We start from the raw sequence: 22,321 nt of genomic DNA on the forward strand, positions 1-22,321 counted from the left end.
GGCAGCGTGGCCTCTGGGCATGGGGTGGGCAGCATGGCCTCTGGGCATGGGGTGGGCAGCATGGCCTCTGGGCATGAGCATGGGCAGCAAACCTGAGGCATAGTGGTGGCAGTGGGCTTGACGTTACAGACCCAGTCACTGCAGTCATGTACAACATGCAAGGAGACTCACGGTTAGAGAAGCACAGGGCTGTCTGCCATGATCTCCAAAACGCTAACCTCAGGGTTGCAGAACGCCACAGGAGATGTGGCTGGGAGCTGCTTGTGATGGTAAACACAATAAATGTCGCTACTTCCCGGAGCCCTCCTGCCTCAGAATAATTGTTCTCTCTCCTCTGCCTCCTTCCCTCCCTGTTGGACACTGACTTCCCAAGGCCCCATTTACTCTGAGTTCCCTCAGCACCAGCTTTCTCTCACATTACTCTCTGAGCCTCCTCAGGTCAGCTGCCTCCTGACCCTAAGCAACACACTCAGTTTCCCAATGCAGATTCCCAAGAAAATCTGCAGGCCTTAGCCCCCAGTGCTCTGGAGGCAGAAGCTGGCAGATTTCTAAGTTCAAAGTCAACCTGGGATAAACAGTGAAACCCTGGCTCAGTTTTATTTTTCACTCAACTTGAAACACGATGCTGTGTTGTCTAGAGTTGGTGGGATGCTGCTTTTTTTTTGTTTTTTAGTGATAGGGTCATGCCCTACAGTTTGACCTTAAACTCAATATACGGCCAAGGATAATTTTGAACTTCCGAGTGCTGGAATATGGCCATATGCTACCACACCAAGTGAAGATGGGGACTGAACCTGTCCATGCTGGCAAGAACTCTACCAACTGAGCCACATCCCGAGCTCTGAATAGCATTTTTTTTTGTTTCTTTTTCTTTTAGTTTTGTTTTATTATTCATGTGCATGTACACAATCAAGTGTGTGTGTGTGTGTACATGTGTGTGTCCCTGTGGGTGCACATGTGCGTGAACGTGAGTGAGTGCATGTGGGTTGCCACGCTGATTCCCACAGAGCGTGGGGGAGTATCCGATCCCCTGGACATGGAGTTACGGATGGTGTGGTATGCCTAATGTGGAGGCGGGGAACTGAACTCAGGTCCTCTGCTAGAACAACATTCCGTCTTTACTAGCAATGGATCTTCCCAGCAATGGGTGTCCCCTGACTAAATGGCAGCAGGGGGCCCTTCGAAGTATGAGCAACCCTCCACCTCTCATAAACTTGATGTGACTAATGCCACCATGTTGCTACCCCAGCATCGCACACAGTGGGGACAGTGAGCAGGGGGATAAAGGACACTGGTGAGGGGATTGGCCATTTGTCAGAGCAGATCAATTCTTCCCATCTGGCCAGCATGGCGGGTGCCCTCCAGCAGCCCCTCCTGCCCTCTGCCTTTGCCTCTCTGAAGGGCACGGGAACCCCTGGCTCGTCAGCAGGCGTAAATGCCGGGTTCTCCGGCACTAGCAGGTGGATGCTGGTGTCAGGCAACTGATTGGTTCGGCTTGGGGGTTCCCGAGTGTCCTGCAGCTGGCAGAACAAATCCCCAGAGACGTATGAGAGCCTGCACCACCTCTACCTCAGAGGTCTCGAGGCATATGTGTGCAGATGTAGCTCAGGAGCCAGACTCCAAGGTCAAGGGCTGGAGAAACACATCTTTACCTCCAAATGGGGAGCCTCCATTTCTTAGCTAAAGCTAGGGTACCAGACTATGTTCCCAGTAACCTAGCTGCCCGTGGTGTCCGGGAGGGAGTGTGGGGTGCATGGGGTCCTATAGTAGAGAGGGTCCACCCTGAGCCATCAGGGAAGGTCTTTTAATAACTTGTTTATTTTTATTTTGCATGCATTGGTGTTTTGCCTGAATGTATGTCTGTACGAGGGTGGGAGCATCCTCTAGACCTGGACTTACAGACAGCTGTGATGCACTATGCTGATACTGGGAATTGAACCTGGGTTCTCTGGAAGAGCAGCGAGTGTTCCGAACCCCTGAGCCATCTCTCAGGACCCCATCGGAGATGTTCTTACGTCCACTCTGGGACAGGCAGGAAATACCAACTGGAACCTGGCAAGATTTGCAGGCCCTGGTGGTTCCCTCAGCAGCCAGGAGAAAGGGCAGAGGAAATTAATACCATGGTCCAGGAAGTCGGTTTCTAGGTGCACTGTGCCTCAGGCTCTTCACTCATCCCTACAGGTCACTCATCACTGAAGGGCCACAATGCCTGCACTGTGTGGCCCCTGGACCAAGTTTCCAAAGATGTGGAACAATCAGCCATGGGCTAATTGGCTGGGGTAATGCCCTGGGAGGAGGTGAGGCACATGCACACAGCACCATGTCAGAAGGGCCATTGTGGGGAGGTGTCACTGTTCAGTGGGTGCAGCAAGGGCTGATCAGCCAGCTGGACCTGGGAAATTGTTATTTACAGTTTCTGAGCTTTTAAAAGAAGTGCAGCCCAGAGCCTGTCCTGCATTCAGGGCGACAGCATCCACCATGAGGGCTGTGGTGACCGTGGTGTCCCTGTTCTTCCTGGGCATCCAGGCCCTGGATCACTGGAGCTACTCAGGTAAGCCACCACCTGGCACCTCAAGACAGGGACAAGGCCGCCATCTGTACTTGACCTGGGTCCTCTGTTGGGGTCGGCCTGCTCCTTGTGGGTTCACATTTGTTTTATTATCAATGAATGAACAAATAGACTTAAACCTTGATGAAAGAGGAGAGTAGACAGCCTTTTGCCTCAGCCCGGCTTCCATTGGCAGCTTTAAAAGCTTTTCCACCCAGTATTGGCTGCTTCAAGAACCCACTTCTCACTGTGAAGCTGCTATTGGTGTCAGAATATGTGACAATCGAGGTGTCTGGAAAGGACACCATGGCCTCATAGAGACTGCTAGACCACAGACAGCTTCCTCCTCAGAAATGTGCCTAGTCACAATTCACCCAGGATGCCTTGCCTCCATCAGAGCCTACTGACCTTCTGACCAGTCAGCCTTTCCAAGGGGAACTATAGAAGAATCTTCCCACTTGTATCTTTATAGACCATGTTGGGGATGGTAGTACCTGGGGGTTGGTAAGGCTGGAGGCTGCTGGAATGTGCAGGAGGCCAAACTGTCACTGGACACAAACTTGCTCTTCATGGTCCTCCCCCCTCATACAGGGACTCACATTCAGAGTGGACTTTAGGTCCTAAGTCAAGGCTCAGAGGGCAGCTCCACCAGTCATCCTATTCAGAGAAGGGTCCCACGGCTGCCTGGGAAGATTGGGGTTTTCCGGTGTCAACCTGCAGCCTTATCTACTGGCAGTGAGTGGTTCAGAGGCGACAGAAATGGAGGATTCAAATGGCAAATCCTTGTCTTGCTTGTGGTATTGGAGATTCCCAGACTGAAGGTCTCCCTCTCACATGCCCCACAGCGCCTGGAACAGGGGGGCTTTTGTAAATGCCTGGTAGGTTCCCCTAGCCCTGGAGGCCAGCCTTGTGCATGCTTGGCATGCTGAACTATGCCCCAGGCTCCTTCACAGTATCCAAGAGACCCAGACCCAAGGTGTTTGGATCAAGGACTGGGCTGTGTCACAGGCTTCTTTTTTCTTTTCTTTTCTTTCTTTCTTTTCTTTTTTTTTTTTTTTTTTTTTTCCAGACAAGGTCTCAGAGTGCTTGGCTGTCCTGGACTCACTTTGTAGACCAGGCTAGCCTTGAACTCACAGCGATCCACCTGCCTCTGCCTCCCAAGTGCTGGGATTAAAGGTGTGTGCCAATGCACCTGGCACAGGCTTCTTAATCTTGGCATCTTGCCTCTAAGAAAGAATTGTTTTAAAAATTGGTTCTAATTATTATTATTATTATTATTATTATTATTATTATTATTATTATTATTATTATTATTATTTTGTTTTTTTGAGACAGTTTCTTTATGTTATCTTGGCTGTCCTGGACCAGCTTCGAACTCACAGCAATCCTCCCGCCTCTGCCAGCCGAGTCCTAGGATTAAAGGTGTGCGCCACCATGCCTGGCTGGTTATAATTATTGACTGGGATGAAAATAATCAACTTCTCTGTTGATTGCACACAAAGCAGCCCCAACTTGAGCACCGTTCCTAGAGAAAGCTATGAGCTCATTGAAAGCTACTCTTTTAAAAAAGTTTTTTCTTTAAGATGTATTTATTTATTATATATACAGTGTTTTGCTTGCATGTGTGCCTGCATGGCAGAGAAGGGGACCAGGTCTCATTATAGATAGTTATGAGCCACCATGTGGTTGCTGGGAATTGAACCCAGGACCTTTGGAAGAGCAGTCAGTGCTCTTAACCACTGAGCCATCTCTCCAGCCCAAAAGCTTCTCTTGAAGTGTCCTCTATTGCAACAGGCTGAACAGAGCCAGGCGTGGTGACTTGCCCTTTAATCTTAGCAATCAGGAAGCAGAGGCAGGTAGATCTCTGTGAGTTCAAGGCCAGATGGGACTACATAGAGAGACCCTGTCTAAAAGCCAAAACCAAGCCAAAACAAGTGGCTTAGCAAATGTCCTCAGTGCTGTGGGGCCTCTGTCATCCGCAGTGACTGGCCTTCACTACTGTGGCCTCAGAATTATTAACTGTCTCCTGAAAGATTAACTTTTCAACCTTCCTTTCCTCCCTCTCCTCCCTCCCTCCGTCTCTCCCCCTACTCTTTCCTTCTTCTTTTTTTTTTTTTTTTTTTTTTTTGACAGGGTTTTTCTGTGTAGCCTTGGCTGTCCTGTAGAGCAAGCTCGTTCTTTCTTTCTTTTTTTCAGAGTTCTTTTTGTGGGGGGAGTGGCTTATTTGGAGCCAGGGTTTTTCTGAGTAGCTCTGGATGTCCTGTCCAGGCTGCCCTCAAAGTCACAGTCATCTGCCTGCCGCTGCCTCCCTGAGAGCTGGGATTAAAGACATGTGCTACCATACCCGGCTAGCTCTGGTTCTTAATGCCTGTAGCTGCAAAGGACGACGGGGGCACCATTGCCACACGCCGAGTCCTCAGCTTAGTGTGGAACTCTCCTGGCTTGTCTTCTGGAAGTCCTGCTTCTGTTTCAAGAAGGCTGCCCTGTGGGTCTTGCCCCCAGGAGACCCTGACACTGGCCTGGTAGGAAACCTCAGAGGAGGCTCAGCTGGGCAGTTCTGAGCTGGGCCCCACTCTCTCCTGTTGCAGGGGATTACCCACAATCAAATGAGTGGGCTGAGAAGTACCCTACTTGTGGGGGACAGAGACAGTCGCCCATCGACTTGCAGAGGAGGAAGGTGAAATACAACAAGTCCTTGAGGCCCCTGATCCTGGTCAACTATGAGGAGGAGGAGCTGGAGTTCCCCATGACTAACAACGGACACACAGGTAAGAGGTGCTGGTGGCCTTAGAAGTCCACATGGGAAGCAGGTAGTGCGCATGTGTGCCAGGAGCAGCCTGCACAGGGGCCGGATTTTCATGGGCTGAGGGAGAACCTCTCGCCTTGCACACGCTAGGCAAACCTGAGGAGAGCTGGCTATACTTGTCAGCCTTCCTCGCTTTTAAGACACCCTGGCTGGGCTCAGGGGAGGATGACCCTGAGCTCCTGAGTTTCCCACTTAGGCTTCCTGAATCTGAGCTTATGCTACCTACCATGAACAGTTTTCATAGAGCGGGGAGGGGGTGGGGATATCAAACCCAGGGCGCAAGGCATGCTGGGCAAGTACTCTCCCTCAGCCCAGCTGATGATCATCTGAGGACAGCAAATGTTCAGATGCCTGTTGTCTGACGAGATCCAGGATAAATTGTCGTTCCTCACAGAGGGAGCAAAGGCTTTCGGAAGGTGAATCCATTTTCACAGTCTGGAACCGTTAGCAGGTGGATCTGCGGACAGAGAGATCTGGGCCTGGGCTTTTCAACAGCACAGCCACAGGCTCAGAAAGACAGCTCCTTTCCAAGCTGCCTGAGCAGGCCTGTCAATGGGGGCAGGGTGGAGACAGCCTGTCTCCTAGAAGCTGGGAGCAGGAAGTTGCTGGGATCTCTCTTGCTGCTCCTGCAGTGGAAGGTCCATTGGGAAGCTCAGCGGGGTCCAGGTTCCTGCCTCCCATTCGCTCTGACAGAGCTGACTCAGCAACTTCCTCGTTTATAGTTTTTTCTGTTCTTGAGAAGTGAGCTTTTGGAGGCTCTAAATAAAACTGTGTTCTACAAAAGGGGCCATTCACGTCTTCACGCCTGGATTAGTGTGTTAAGGTGATCTAATCACAGCTCCCAACTCCTTAGACGATTTGGGGGGAAAGAAAGGGACATCCCAGAGAGGAATGTTTGCATCCACAGTAAACACTTTCAAATTAATGAGGGAAGGAGAGAGAGAGATAGAGAGAGAGAGAGAGAGAGAGAGAGAGAGAGAGAGAGAGAGAGAGAGAGAGGAGCTTGTAAAACTTGTGGAGATCAAGGGTGAATCTCAGGACTCACTTTCCTTTCACCATCTTGTCAGATGTAGGAAGCAAACTCAGCCCAAATGCCTTGCCAGCAAGTTTCTCTGCCTTCTAGTCATCTCAGTGCTCCCACCGCTATTTTGGTGACTTTGAATAAGAAGACCTTGGCCAAAGGGGAGAGATTTGTGGCTTGCAGGGTCCTGAATCAGATCCTTTAAAAAGCACTTTGACCCACTGTTACTGCACGTGTGTGCTAGCTGTGGACACCAAGTTGCCAGGCTCAAATGTCAGATGCTGTGATCTGCTGGTCATCCGGCTGGTTCAGATCTTTTTCTCTTTTGAGTCAGGGGCCCACATTGTAGCCTAGACCAGCTGAGAACTCATGATCCTCCTGCCTCAGGATCCTGAGTGCTGAGATGGCAGACAAGGCTCAAGATCATCTCTTTCATCCTATCCTGGGGACCTAGGCCCTGTGCCTGTGTGACAGACACCCAGCAGCTGAGCTGTATTCCCAGCTCCTAAATTAAACTGTTTGGTTTGATTTAAAACAGGGTCTCCTGGAGCCCAGGCTAGCCTCCAGCTGCAGGTGCAGCAAGACTAGCCTCAAATTCTGATGATTCCATCTCTACTTCTTCTGTGCTGAGCTTGAAGCATGTGACAGCATGGCCGACCACAGTACCTTACTGTCTTTTTCTAGTCATTCTCTGGTGTCACTGCCCAGTTTTACTCTTGCTGAGCTCCTTCCAGGCGACAGAGACAGTGAGATGAATCTCTGCATCATTTGATACAAGTCCTGGCCCTGTAGTAAGTCTGGAGGGCATGTGGCAGAAGGACCTGTTCATTTTTCCTCTGGCAAACAAGCCTCACAATTTAGTGTTAGAATCTCAGTCAGTTTAGGTCCTAAACCAAGCAAGAGCTCACATGGTCCTGGCTGGCTGTGTAACTTGGTTTCTTGTCCTCTGGGGACAAGCTGAGCCACAGCATGGTGTGTGGTTAGTGACTGGATGTAGGTGCTGGGTTCTCAGCCCAGCTTTGTCCCGGCCCCATGAACCACAGGAAGTTACTGAATCTTCCCCCTCCCACAGCAGCTTCCTTGTCCACAAACAGCCCAGCATGGTGCTGCCTCCAGTCCAGCAGAGCTGGCCCTTCTGTGGGCTAGCTAACAGGCTCATGCGGAAAGCCACGAAGCCATGCTTCAAACTAGCAATCCTCCTGCCTCGGCCTCCAAGTGCTGGGAGTACAGGCATGTACTGTGGACAATATTTTTTCTGAGCTTTCCCATTTTATAGGACCAACCAGCTGGATCTGCTGCACTGGAGTCTCCCCTCCCCCACAGCCTGTTGGTTCTGGACAGAGAGGTGTCCTAGCACCCATCTTGACTGCTCTGTGTCCTGTGCACCACTCCCCTTGCCTTTGGGGACAGCACTCTCATCCATCTATAATTCCTTGGGTTGTCTTGGGTGGTGGGTGGGAGGTGACCAGGGAGCTGTTACCGCAAACTCTGAGTGTCCCTGTGTTTTGTTCTCTCTTGCAGTGCAGATCACCCTGCCCGACAGCATGCACATGATAGACTCTGACGGCACTACATACAAAGCTGAGCAGATGCACTTGCACTGGGGAGGCGGACTCCCAAAAATCAGCGGCTCTGAACACACCATTGATGGGATGAGACGTGCAGTGGAGGTCTGTGAGGACTCTAACAGGGTTCACGTTCCTTCAAGCTCCATCATCACTTCTCTGTTTATATGTATTGTATGTTTGTATTATATAGGTGTCATGTATGTGCACATGCATGTGAGTGTGCATACATGTATATATGCATATGTGTGGAGACCAGGGGTTGACATTGCCTTCTCTATCACAGTCCAATTATTATTGTTATTATTTTCATTATTATCTTTTGTGAGACAGGGCTTTTCTGTGTAGCCTTGGCTGTCCTAGTTTCACTTTGGAGACCAGGCTGGCCTCGAACTCACAGTGATCCACCTGCCTCTACCTTCCAAGTGCTGGCATTAAAGACATGCGCAGCCCAATTGTTTTGAGACAGGCTCTCCCACTGAGTCTGGGTCTCCTCAACTAGCTAGACTGCCTGGCCACTGAACCCAGGGATCCTTCTGTCATGGCTCAGCATTTAGATTACAGGCCTGCACTGCTTACCCAGTTTCCCTTGGAGGGTGCAGGGGATTGAACTCTGTTCCTCATGCTCACACAGCAGGTACTTTACCAACTGAGCCGCCTCCCAGGCTCTGCCTTCCTTATTAAATAGCCAATATGACTCTGTGAAATGGTGATGGTTCAGTCACCCTGTGGTTGATTTTATTTTTGATTTATTCAGAAACTACTCCCTGGTCACTGCTCTGTGAGGGAATGTAAACAGGATCTCTCTTCTGAGAACTCACAGCATGGCAGGCATCTCTTGGCTGTGTGGTGGCAGGCTGGCCTCTGTTTCATCTGACTTAGTGTGTTAGAGGTTTAGGGCCCCTCTTGGCCTGCATCCATCCTTGGGCTGATTACAGAGGCTTCCTGAGGAGGGGCCTCCACTGCTCACTCTCTCCTCAAGCCCTCTAGAGGCCTGAGGAGGGCACAGTGGCCTCATATGATCCAGCCTCTGCCAGGAGGGAGGTTGGTTCAAGGCAAACCAGAACCACCATCTTCCAGAATCCCACTTTCCCTCTTTACATTCTCAGGGAATTTTCTGGTCTTGGCTGCTGGGACCTGTAGCCTGCATGGGAGGAGAGAGGTCAGGGGTGTGTGAGATCCTATGGGACCTCAGTGGGAACAGCTCACATTCTTTCCTTTTTTCCCCTTAGCATCCTTTAAGTGTTCGATGTCCAGATGACCGGCCCTTGACCTGCTTTTTCTCACTCACAGGTTCATGTTGTTCACTACAATGCAAACTACGAGAGCTTTGAGAAAGCCAAGGAGCAATCTGACGGTTTGGCTGTAGTGGCGTTCTTGGTTGAGGTAGGCTGCAACTACACATGTGTGTCTGCAATCAGGCTGTGCCCTCATGTCCAAATGAGATGTGCAGTGTGACTGTCACATGCCCTTCAGTGTCTCTCTCCATCCCTTCCTAAGCTCAGAATTACTGGGAAAGCTCCCTTGGTGGAGGGCTGACCATTTCTCCAGCCCTTGGTCACTCCTGTGTCATGAACCATGGGACCCTGAGTAATAAGGTGACTGAAAGACCTGGTATCCCAGAAGGGTTGGCTGGACACAGGCTGCTGTAATGGGCCACGTGAAGCCTCCAGTGTAACCAGACAAAGGCAACAGCGCTGCGTTCTAAGAGCGACCACAGGATGGACGTAGGGATGGGCGAGGAAAGTAGCCAGGAGGCGGCTGGAGAGATGCTCAGAGGTTCAGAGCCCTGGCTGCTCTTCCCAAGACTCAGCTTCTGGTCTCTGCACTCACATGGCTGTTCACACCCAGTTCCAGGAGAGCAAACATCTTCATTTGCCTCTGAGGGCCCCAGACTTGCACATGGTGCACGGACGCACATGCACACAAAACTCCCACATATATAATATAAATGAATCTAAAAAATAAGTTCAAAGTAGACAGGAATCTAATTCTCAAAAACTTAATGTAAACCTGGACAAATTTACAAACAAAATGAAAAACCCAATGTTTCCATAGTATCTGAAAAGATAAACACAAAGCTGTTGTGGTGGTGCAAAGCTGTAAACCCACACTCAGGAGGCTGAGGCAGAGGATCACAGATTTTAAGTCAGTCTGGGCTAGACAGGGAGATCGTTTTTGTTTTCCCTTGAGACAGGATTTCTCTGTGTATCGACAGTGAGATTTTGTCTCCAACAAAACACTGCAAAGGAAAATAAAAAACAAAACCATGCAGCCCACCTCCCAGCATGAAGCACGGGCTAGCAGCAAGCAGTAAGTTAAGATGGTAGAGTCTCCTGTATGCATGAGGCCTAGAGAACTTCCCCACCCCAGGGCCACTCTGGTCCCTGCCCCTCCTGGGGTCAAACAGGAAGATTCTTCAGGACCACGTTTGTCAGGAAAAATAAGGAGCTGTTCAAGCTGGGCAGCAGAGAGGACTAGGTAGAGGTCAAGGCCCCAAGCCAAGGACCAGTCAGTGAAGAAAACAAATGTGATCACGTGGTCAGAAACTGACAGCACTCACAGACAGAAGAGTATGAGGCCTCAGTCCAGCAACAGGGACAGCAGCCAGTCAGATTCTGCTGGGGAGACACCAGAGAGACACTCAGAGGGGCCATGAGTGTGCACTGAGCTTCTCATGTATAGAGCGTCTCTAGAAAGACAAGTCACAAGGGATTTGAGACTAACCTGCTTCCAACTCACAGTGGCCACAGATCTACAGCTGTCCTTAGGAATCAGGCTAGAAAAGTAAAGTGACAATTCCCAGAGCAGAGGCAGTCAGATCTCTGTGAGTTCAAGGCCAGCCTGGTCTACAAAGCAAGTCTAAGACAACCAAGGCTACACAGAGAAACCCTGTCTCAATGTCTTAAAAAACCAAAAAAGAAAAAAGAAAAAAGAAAAAAGAAAAGAAAAGTGACATTTAAGAACCAGGTATGACTGGGTTGTGGTGGCGCAAATCTTCAAGGAGACAGAGGCAGGTGGATCCCTCTGAGTTCAAGGCTAGCCTGCTCTACAGAGTGAGTTCCAGGGCAGTTAAGGCTACATACAGAAACCCTGTCTTAAAAATGAACACCAGAAAAACAGCCAGGTATGGTGTACATGCCTTTAATCCCAGTTTGAATCCATCCTGGTCTACTTAAAGAGTCCCAGGCTATCCAGGGCAACATATTGAGACCTTCTCTTAAAGAAAAAAAAAAAGTGACATTTAAAAACCAACCAGAACCAGGTGTGGGAGATCACACAGGTAATCCCAGCACTCAGGAAGCTGAGCCAGGAGAGCTGTCAGTTCAAAGCCAGCCTGGCCTATGTTGTGGGTTCTAGGACAGCCTGAACTACCAAGGCAGACACCAAATAAATAAATCAATAAAAATTAAAATCTAAAAATATCAAGCTTAGCTGAGATACTAACTGCTCAACTCTGTTGGGGAGGCATAGTCTGCAGATTGAAGACAGGGAAGTACCTAAACAAATGTACAGACAGACGGACAGACAGACAGACGGACAGACAAGAAAGCATCCCAGGGCAATTGTAAAAGATGGGAATCCAGATTTGCTTCCAGATATTATCAAATATGTCCATGATTCAAGAAACAAGTTTCCATATCAGAGAAACAGGGAGAGACAGGGAATGGAGAGATGCAGCTCAATCAGGAGAGTGCTTCCTGTGCAAACATGGGGACCTGAGTGTGATCCCAACAGGCTTGGTGGCACATATGCATGTGGATGTGCACACACACACACACACACACACACACTGAGAAGACAGAGATAATAGTGAGATAGCTTGGTGGGTAATGTGGATTGTGATTCAAGTTTGGCAACCTAATTCAACCCCTGGCAACCACTTAAAGGTGTAAAGAGAACAATTCCACAGAGATGTCCTGCGACCTCTATCCATGTGCACCACAGTCATGTGTCCTCTCCAGCATATACAGACAGTAATAGTTAAGTTAAGAGAAGAGATAAGGAGAATAATATGAATAATTCACGTAACCTATATGAAGGAGGAAAGAAATCAGCACAATGGGCCCGATAGTCTGCTGTGATGACGTGTGCTGTAGTGCTGCAGCCGGGAAGCAGAGCAGAGACCTGCAAGTCTGAGGCCAGCATGGTCTAGGCAGAGAGTTCTAGAGCAGCCCAAGCCACAGACAGAGACCTTGTGTCAAAAGCAAAATCAAGGCAAGCACTGGGACTGCAGGCCTTTAATCTAAGCACTGGGAGGCAGAGGCAGCCGCCTCTTTCAAGTTGAGGCTAATAATCTGTTCTTCATAGTGAGTTCCAGGACAGCGAGGAAAATTTTTTCTCAAAAAAAAAAAAAAATCAAATGTAAACCAACCAAATTAACCTCAGAAAACAACAATAAACTATGCCTTTTACACTAAAAGCAACTTTTATTTTCTTCTTTTAAAAAAATAGTCAGGGCTAAAGAGATGGCTCAGTGGTGAAGAGCCCTGGCTGCTCTTGCAGAGGACCAGAGCTCAGTCCCTAGCACCCACATGATAGCTCACAACCTACTGTGACTCCAGTTCCTGTGGGTCTGGTGCCCTCTTCTGGCCTCCATGGGTACTGCATGCAGATGGCTCACATACAGACACACAGACAAACTCTGATACATGTTAAAAACAAGTCAATGAGGGCTGGAGAGATGGCTCAGAGGTTAAGAGCACTGGCTGTTCTTTCAAAGGTCCTGAGTTCAATATCCAGCAACCACATAGTGACTATAGCCATCTATAATGAGATCTGGTGCCCTGGTCTGGTATGCAGACACACATACAGGCCAAATACTGTATAAATAAAAACAAAACAAAACAAACAAACAAATAAAAAAACCCAAGCCAATGAAGTCAATACTCCCACAAAAGACACACCTGTCTTTCAGAAGCTCTGAGGACAGAGCCCAGGCAGTTGATAACAAGGAACAGTCCTCTTGTCCCTCCTACCACAGCTGAGACGCTGCCTCCTCGCTCTCTGCTCAGCCTCCCAGTCAGGAAACCAAGCAGCTGGTGTGGGGTAGTGGGCCAAGTTCTCCTCTGTACCGAGTGCTCTGTGCTTCTCCCCAGATTGACGATTTCGCTGAGAATACTTACTACAGCAGCTTCATTTCTGAGTTGGCCAACATCAGGAATCCAGGTAAGGAAAGCCGCCAGGAGGAGAGGGTTGAGTGTGGGGTGAGAAGGGAAGCCACAGCCCTTCCGAGGGAGGCGGGGTCCCTCCGGCTGAGGACACTCGTCCTGGCCTCTCTGCTGTAGCTTTAGGAGGGAACCATACCTCTGAGAAGCCTGTTCCCAAGTTCTTGTGCATTGCCCTCCTCAGCTCCCAAGTGCGGATACCTTTTTAACAGATAAGTTGACGTTTATTGTGCAATTTTACCCCCAACAGAACATGTAGCAATTATGGAGGTATATGAGGTAAGAAAATCAAAATCCCAATTAGAACACCGGAAATAATTAGCTCTAGTTACAAATGTCACTTATAATTAAAAATACTGAATGTTGCTGGCTGAGTGGTGGCCTACACCTTTAATCCCTGCACTGGGGTGGCAGACACAAGCAGATCTCTGTGAGTTCGAGGCCAACCTCCTCTACAGAGTGAGTCCCAGGACGGCCAGAGGTACACAGAGAAACCCTGTCTCGGAAAAAAAAAATTGAATGGCTAAAAAACTCTTACAACATTTTAGGTTCCTAAAAGAAATGGTCCAACACTTAAAAAAAAAACTTACTCTTCTATATAAAGTGTTCACAAAACTTTTTTTCTGTCCTATACTGTACTACACTTTCTAGCTTTATTAAGATAGCCCTAGTGTGTGTGATGTCTACAGAGTACAATGAAATAAGAGTTATTCAGAGAAGCCACAAGGCTCCACCAATAAAAATATTAGAATTCAAGGGTTTGTCATAGTTTCTCCACAAATATTCATCAGAGAAAACAGAGGAAAGGCAACTGGCCCCAGTGTTAGCTGCGACATGTCATTTTGGGTAAAAATAACCACTTGAAACACCGGAGGGAAATGTCACTTAGCTGATGGAAGAGCTACTTGTGTTATCAGCCCAGGGCATTAGTGTGTGTGTGTGTGTGTGTGTGTGTGTGTGTGTGTGTGTGTTTAGAGGAGAGGAAAGAGTTGACATCAACAATCTGGAGGGCAAAAATAATACCCTGTCACCACTTACCTTTTAATGGTACAGTTTAAAAAATTAGCTGTTACATTTACACTTAGAGGCCACTTGCATTCCCTCAGTATATTGAGTTTGGGGAACTACAGGGAGAACTCGATTGTCAAACTTAATGACTGGCCTTGTCAATTTGACTATTGAAGGCAGTTAATTACCAAAAACTATGTTTCTAAGCTTCCATTGCTGCCTGTGCTAAGTATGGATTTTTTAGATATTAATGTGTGTGTGGGTGTTGTTTGTGTGCTCAGGCACACCCCCAGAGGCCAGAGCCTGCATGCTCAGTTGTTAAGAGAACTTACTGCTTTTATAGAAGACCTAGGTGTGACTCCCAGGACCTACACAGTGGCTCACACCTGTCTGTAGCTCCTGATTCAGGGATCTGAAGCCCTTTTCTGACCTCTCTGGGCATCAGGCATGCACGTGGTGTACATACGTACATGCTGAGAAGATACACATAAAAATAAAAATAAAATTTTAATCGTATTCTGTATGGAGAGTGAAGAGATGACACAAGAGCTTTTAGAGACAGGGATCCTCTCTGTAGCCTTGGCTGGCCTGGCCTCGCTTGGTAGACCAGGCTGGCCCCTAACTCTAAGGGATCTGCCTGCCTGTCTCCCAAGGGTTGGGATTAAAGGTGTGCATCACCACCCCTGGCTCTAGGTGACTCAACAATTAAGAGCGCTTGTTCCACAGTCATCAGGACCAGAGTTTGGATCCCGACTAACAAGTCCAGTGTCCACAAATGCCTGCAACTTTAGCTCTGATCCCTTGGAGATGGAGTTACAGGCAGTCTCAAGTCACCTGACATGGTGCTGAGACTGCACTAGGGGCTTCTGGGAGAGCAGGACATGCTCTTAACCACTGAGCCATCTCTAGATTCTGGGAGTCAATTTAAAGCCCAGGCTGGCTTTGACGTCATGGGCAGCTTCCTGCCTTGGTCTCCCAGGTGCTAGGATTACACGTGTGCACTGCAGGCCCAGCTCCCTGCTCTTCTCCCATCCACAGAGCAGTAAACTGGGGGAAACATGTTTTCACTCCTCAGCTTCTTCATTCTTTGGCTTAGGTCAGGACACTGTCACATTCCATACCCTGAGGCAGAGCCTGAGCTGTCCCTCCTGGGCAGCAGAGCTCCTTCCTACTGCATTCCCTGCTTTTTCCCTCAGGAGAAACCACAACTCTGAAGAAGGTTAACATTCGGAACCTGCTGCCTCAAGACATCCAGCACTATTACACCTACCTCGGCTCGCTCACCACTCCGCCCTGCACAGAGAATGTCAAGTGGTTTGTGTTTCAAGATACCCCCAAGCTCTCCTTGTTCCAGGTAACAGCAGCACCCCTTTATCTAAGCCTCCCCTGACTGTCTGGCTAACAAGGACTCTCCCAGAAGCCCACCTGACTCCTTGGTGTTTGCCACATACAGGCCTCAATCTGGGTTAGTTTGATTTCTGCTGCTGTGATGAAACCCCATGGCCAAAGAACCGTGGGGAGGAAAGGGTTAATTTGGCTTACCTTTCCATAAACCTGTTCATCACAAAAACTCAAACAGGGCAGCAAGGGATGCTGCTTGTTGGCTTGCTCCTCATGGCTTCCTCAGCCTGCTTTCTTACAGCTCCCAGGACCACCAGCTCAGGAAAAGCACCACCCACAATGAGCTGGGCCCTCATCAAGTAATGAGTAATTAAGAAAGGGCCCTACAGCTGGGTCTTTGTTTGTTTGTTTGTTTGTTTTTCGACACAAGGGAGTTCTGTCCTAGGCCCTGGGGCAGCTAACCTTCTAGCATCCGACACTGTGCTGCTCTCTGTCCTGTTAACACACAGCTTTCTATTCAGCCTTTATAAGATGAGTTAACTTTATTTGTATTTGGGAGTGTCTGAGTGTATGTCTGTGGTGCTGGGGTGTGCATATGTGCACGTGTGCATGCGGGAGCCCGTGGAGGTCCGAAGAGGCCGTCAGATCTCTTGGAATCATAGGAACTTATAGGCTGCTGTGTGGGTGCTGGGAATCAAACTGAGGTTCTGTGAGACCCAAAAGCATTCTTAACCAGTGAGCCATCCCTCCAGCCCTATGTTCAGTTTTTAGAGGAGAATTCTTCTACAGGTCACCTTTTGTCTTTCAGAATAATAAATAGTCCAGCTACAAGAATCAATCAACCAATCTCCCTCCCTCCCTTCCGCCCTCCTTCCCTCTCTCCTCAAACCATCCATTGCCACCTCCTCCTCCTCCTCCTCTTCCTCTCCTCCTCTGCCTCCCCTCCTCTTCCCTCTGACAAAGTCTCACTCTGTAGCCCAGGCAGCCATGGCAATCCTCCTGCTTCCTCTTCCTGGATAGGAAGCTCACAGGCGAGAGCCTCCATCCCGGCTCTAAGTGCTTCTAGACTTTAGTAATAGACAAGAACACATGGGGACACCATATGCGTTCGTGGAGTTGAATATTCTGCAAACACTACTGAAGCTACAAGGCAAATCTAATATTTCTTCAGACTGATTATTTTCCTTAGAAACAAATCTTCCTTTTCATTTAACTTGATTTCTCTTTTCCTGGAGAATATGGAAAAGGGCGTCTGTTAGGCAAGGACCCTCCCACAAAAACACAGTGCTCTGTAGGCTGGACTGTCCCCAGATAAGTGACAGAGCAGGAGTCGGTTGTCTTGGAAGAATGCTCCTTAAATCTGGATCTAGAAGATTCTACAAGTGACGTTATTAGACAGAACTGAGCTCAGGCTCATTCATCTGTCACCTCAGCAGAGGCTGAGGCAGGAGGATTGAGAGCTCTAGGGCAGCCTTGGACACACAGTAAGTTCTAGACTGGCCTGGGCTATAAAATAAGATAGTTGTCAAACAAACAAACCAAAACAAAAAACCCAAGGCTCAGATGATAGCTTGGTTTTAGGAATACTTGCCTAGCCTAGCAAGGCCACGGGTTCTATTCCCAGCACTGTCAGGGAAAATCTCAAAACACACAAGGAAGAAGACAGCGTGAATGGGGGTCATCAGTGTGAGACTTACAAAGATGCCAGACGGGGGAATTACCAGACAAATAATGTAAATGTTCCTGATGTGTATAAAGAAATAAGAGATTTAATATGGGGAAATGACAAAAAGCACAAAATGATCCAAAAAAAAAACAAATAAGATTTTTAAAGAAGAAATTTTGTGTTTCTCTGTGTAGCCTTGGCTGTCCTTGAACTCACATTGTAGACCAGGCTGGCCTCGACTCACAGAGATCCTCCTGCCTCTACCTCCCAAGTGCTGGGATTACAGGCATGCACCACTACTATCTGCCTGGTAGCATAAAACCATATTAACCCCAATTAATAACTGGGGTTTACCAGCATGTTAGATTTAATTCAAGAGACTCTTAGTAAATTGGAAGACAGAGGAAGGAAAGTGGTCTAACCATGGCACAAAGAGATGCAGGTGCAAATGTGCAAAGTAGCAAAGGGATGAAGGGTAGAGTAGAAAGAGCCAGAAGATGTCCCACTGAGTTCCAGGGGAGATCCAGCTGGGTGTGGGTGCATGGCTTTAATTCCAGCACGTGGGAGGCAGCAGCTGGCATAACTTGGGGAATCTGAGATCAGCCTGATCTGCATAGTAAGTTCTGGACTAGCCAGGGCTATGTGGTGAGATACTGTCTAGAGGTTGTCACAGAGAGAGGGCAGGAGACTCAAAATCTTAGAGGGAGGGAAACAAAGGGAGAATCCAGACTTTTCTGCATGCAGCAAAAAACACTTCTCAAGGATGTAGACAGAATATATTTTAAGAAAAACAAACACTGAGTTCACCATGGTATATTTCTGTTACTGACTGCTTTTTGTACCATTCACCAAATACTCATATAAAAAGAAGACACAAGTGTGTGTGGGATGATGGATGGAAGGGCAGATGAGTGAGACATGAGGTCACAGCTGGCTGACCACTCAGAACCGCTGGACCTGAGGTTTTCTCACAGGCTCTCACTGTCACACAGATCCTAGCTCCTGTCCAGTCACTAGCTGAATGCTTTACATTTCCCAGTGCTTCCCCTGCATAATTCACCTTCTGTTGTCTGCAGGTCATGAAGATAAATAATTCTCTCAAGGATCCCAACAACCAGCCCCTTCAAAATAATTATCGAGAGACCCAGCCCCTCAACGGAAGAGTCGTGGAAGCCAATTTCCGACGTGAGTGGCATCAACTCTTACTTGTTATGTGTGGTCTGTGGTCCTCAGTGTCCGTCCCTTTTCATCCTGGTGTCTTTTAACAATAGAGGGAAGGATGGGCATTTCCAGGCAGGGATGCTCACACAGGCCATGTGCACAGGTCAGGAGAAGGTGGGGACACCCATTTCTCGCATCTCACTGAGAGCAACAGAGGAGGCGCAACATGGTTTGTAGCCTCCCTCATCTTGACACTTGTTGGGAGTAACTGCTGCCCTTGATGTCCTCCCTCCTCTGTGGTCTGGGGGACACTTGCTTGCAGAGCTGCTTCCTGGCCTGGGCTCGCTCCATGGAGGACTAGAAAAACGGAGGGACAGGAGTTGGCATCTGAGAGCCCTATGCTGTGAAATTGTGTGTGTGTGTGTGTGAGAGAGAGAGAGAGAGAGAGAGAGAGAGAGGGAGGGAGGGAGAATCTGGGTTCTTAGGCCTCTCTGTAGGAAGGCGCCCCTACTGAGTGTCTCAAGCAGGAAAGAAAGGCAGGGCTTGGGAAGTGCAGAGGTAACCAAAAAGCAAAGAACTACAGTTTAATGTGCATTCTAAGTCTCCAGCTAACCGTGTAGCAGGGGAGTCAAAAGCCAAAAGAATAAAAGAGAACAAAGGCAGGGCAGGAGAAGGACAGGGGACCTGAAGCTCCTGAGGGAAGGGGCAGGAGAGTGGCCAGAAAAGGACTCCCAGAAAAGGCGACCCCCACGGGAGAGCCTGGGGTTTAAGGCCTGGGTTGTAAAAGAGAAGGAAACGTCTGCGACTGTGGATCCCGGTTACAGTAAATATCCTGAGATATCAAAGGGCCAATCTGGATGTAGGAGGACTCAACCTTTGTCCTCCAATGTCCCACAAGAAACCAAGTGACAAAGGTACTCCAAAACCTCTGTCTTCTGAGTGAAGGCTCAAGTTACCTTTACTGAGCCCAAGTGAGGCTATTTCCCAAGAGCCTGTCCCTTGCTCTTCCTGTATTACACATCAGCTCCCAGGTGTCGTGTTACAAGTCACACCTCTGCCCACCCACATGCACATTAAGGCCCATTTAACCCTCAGCATTTTACTCCCTGGTACATTTATTATACTCTCTTGTTGTTTCTCTTCCCGTAAAGTGACAGCAGATGTAACAACAGTATCTGCCATGCTGGACTCAGAGTTGACTGAGGATTCCTAGTCCTAGAGACACGGTCACGTGGTTAGGTGCTTCATGGCGTTTAGACCTAGGCTAAGCAAAGAGTGTTAGACTCATTCATTGACCTATCTTTTTTCCCATGATTTTCCATGTTCCAATTTCTCTGATAAAACTTTTTACTATTCTTAATAAATTATTTACTATTTTTTTTTTTTTTTTTTTTTTTTTTTGCAACACGAACCACCAGAGCATTTGGTGTTTCATATCCCAGATGCTCTTTCCATGGGAGACTCTCCAACTTACCCTCAGAAGAGCGCACATGTCCTAGACAGTCACCCACACTAGGATGCTCCCTGCAGTGCAGCCTACATGTCCTCCTGGTCCTCACTCTGAACCCCCTGTGCCTGGTGCCTGCCTCACCTCCCAGTGGGCATCAGGAGGTCCTTTCCCCTCACTTCCACCATGGGACCTCAGTTACTGTGCCCTGTGCATAGAACGGATGCATTTTGCTTTTCCTTGAGACACGGATTCCTGTAGAGCCATGAGCAGCTCCACTCAGCATGCTGCATGACCCACAGTGTCACACAGTTCTATAGAATCCCATCCCTGGTGGTCATATTAACTCACAGGAACATTCATGTGATCATTTAACTGACCATATGAACTAATCATACAAGGGAAGCCAAGGAATCAGAAGCACACAGGTTGGAGGACTTGGGATGTGACTTAGAGTTAGTACATGTGTGAAGCTCTGGTTTGCTTCTTCAGCAACATACACATGCACACACACACACAAACATGTGCACACACACACACGAAATATACACATGGAAAGAAACAATGTCAGGCTACTCTACATTTCCTTTTTCTGTAATTACTTGCAAGTTTGATCTTTTTAAAACTAATCCTTTCTTTAAAGTGCATATGTGGGGCTGGAGAGATGGCTCAGTGGTTAAGAGCTTCGCCTGCTCTTCCAGAGGTCCTGAGTTCAATTCCCGGCAACCACATGGTGGCTCACAGCCATCTATAATGTGATCCGATGCACTCTTCTGCACATAAAGCACTCATATACAATAAATAAATAAATATTTTTTAAAAGTGCATATGTGCCTGCGGTTTATGTACACATGGGTGTGTGTAGGTATGTGTGTGTGTGTATGGTTTATGTACAGTGAGTGTGGGTATTGAGGCAGAAGGTCAAAACTGAATCTCTTCTTCACTTGCTCTTCATCTTATTTATTTATTATTGAGACAGGATCTCACTATGTAGCTTTGTCTGGACTGCAATTTGCTATGTATACCAGGCTGGCCTCAAACTCAGAGATACACGTGTTTTGTTGGAATTAAAGGTGTGCACCTCATGCCTGGCTCTTCAATATTTTCCGTTTCTTTTTGAGATGGGGTTTCTCACTGGAGCCTGAGCTCACTGATTCGGTAGGCTGTCTGTCTCCATCCCCCTAGGCCCAGGGTTTCAGCAGCCTGCACATGAGTCCTGAGATCTGCGCCCTCAGATCCTCATCTTGCATGGCAGGCCCTTTGTTTTGGAGAGCTGAGGAATCCTTGAGTTGACTATGTAAAGAAGGGATGAGGCCCTGAGTGAATGTGTGTTGTCTGCCCTGGGCACAGCCACGTCAACCAAGTGCCCCAGACCCATGGCAGTGGGCAAAGGCTTCCCCAAGTGAGGGTCAGAGGAATCAGTGTGTGCAAGGACTGAGCATTTCTGGGATTCTGGGCTGTGTGTAGTAGGGGCGCAATTCACCTGATCTCAGGTCTCCTGTGTGTGTGTCTCCTTGTTGCCGCAGGCAGGTTTCCAAGCCTTGCAAGGTATGGCGCTTTGTCAGCGCAGTCATCTCTGTAACCCTGTAATAATTATTTTAATATTTTCTCTCTCTCTCTCTCTTTCTGTGTCTGTGTCTCTCTGTCTTTCTCTCTCTGACTCTCTGTCTCTGTCCCTGTCTCTCTCTGTCTCTCTGTCTCTGTCTCTCTATCTCTCTCCCTCGGTCTCTCTCTCTCTGTTTCTCTGTCTGTGTGTGTCTGTGTCTGTGTCTCTCTCCCTCTCTCTCTCTCTCTCTCTCTCTCTCTCTCTCTCTCTCTCTCTCTCTCTCTCAGCGCTGAAGAAGAAGTAAGCTACATCAGATAGAAGAGAAGACGTCGGATGGGACGACGTCGCCAATGGAAACAGACTTGGCCGGACACGCAAAGGGATGGAGCCTTCCACAGTCTCCTGTCAATCATTCACTTAAATTTGGGGCCTGAGGATGCAGCTCATGATAAACAGCTGGCCTTGACCCTGGGCTTGATCCCCAGGCCAGAGAAAGGAAAATCATTCACTTTGATCTAAGTTACAAATCAGCCTGAACTTCCCTTTAGCATTTAGATGTAATAAAGTGATTTTGGAAATTTTCATTTTTAAATTCTGTGTTACTATTCTTCTGTACCAGTTTACATTTTAAAAATTAAGCTCTACTCTTAATTTTATGTGTGTGTTTTGCCTGTATGTGTCTGTGTATAATATGTGTGTAGTGCCCCCCAAAAAGCAAGAAGAGGGCAGTGATTCCCCTGGAACTGGAGTTACACGTGGTTGTAAGCACCACGTGGTGCCAGGAATCAAACCATGTCGTCTGCAAGAGCAACAAGTGACCCTAACCACTGAGCCATCTCTCCAGCCCCTTGTGTCCCTTCTTCTCCTTATTCTGAGGGACAGTGACGGGGATGCGGAGATCACACGGGAAAGTGCATTTCTTTCTTTTCTTTCTTTTTTTTTTTTTTTTTTCTTTTTTTGAGACAGGGTTTTGCGTAGCCCTTGCTGTCCTGGACTCACTTTGTAGACCAGGTTGGCCTTGACCTGACATCAATCCACCTGCCT

The 22,321-nt window shown here is 48.2% G+C and overlaps 1 protein-coding gene across 1 annotated transcript; it reads left to right on the top strand.

Moving 5' to 3' along the window:
• The first annotated feature begins 2,459 nt into the window (after window positions 1–2,459).
• LOC311599741 (carbonic anhydrase 6-like) lies at window positions 2,460–21,596 on the top strand. Its single transcript, XM_084785729.1, has 8 exons — window positions 2,460–2,551; window positions 5,137–5,316; window positions 7,897–8,045; window positions 9,234–9,326; window positions 13,040–13,109; window positions 15,313–15,470; window positions 18,200–18,308; window positions 21,565–21,596. Exons 1-8 carry the CDS (start codon window positions 2,479–2,481, stop codon window positions 21,579–21,581), a joined length of 849 nt encoding a protein of 282 aa, XP_084641855.1. The 5' UTR covers window positions 2,460–2,478; the 3' UTR covers window positions 21,582–21,596.
• The last annotated feature ends 725 nt before the right edge of the window (window positions 21,597–22,321 follow it).

Source organism: Acomys minous (assembly GCF_964271855.1).
Source record: "Acomys minous genome assembly, chromosome: 6".
Classification (NCBI taxonomy): Eukaryota; Metazoa; Chordata; class Mammalia; order Rodentia; family Muridae; genus Acomys; species Acomys minous.

What these genes read in the sequence shown, in the direction of transcription:
- LOC311599741 (XM_084785729.1), top strand. Translation starts at nt 2,479, where the DNA reads ATGAGGGCTGTGGTGACCGTGGTGTCCCTGTTCTTCCTGGGCATCCAG. An exon ending in GGATCACTGGAGCTACTCAG is followed by an intron (nt 2,552 to 5,136) that starts GTAAGCCACCAC and finishes CTCCTGTTGCAG; the next exon opens with GGGATTACCCACAATCAAAT. An exon ending in GGCCAACATCAGGAATCCAG is followed by an intron (nt 13,110 to 15,312) that starts GTAAGGAAAGCC and finishes TTTTTCCCTCAG; the next exon opens with GAGAAACCACAACTCTGAAG.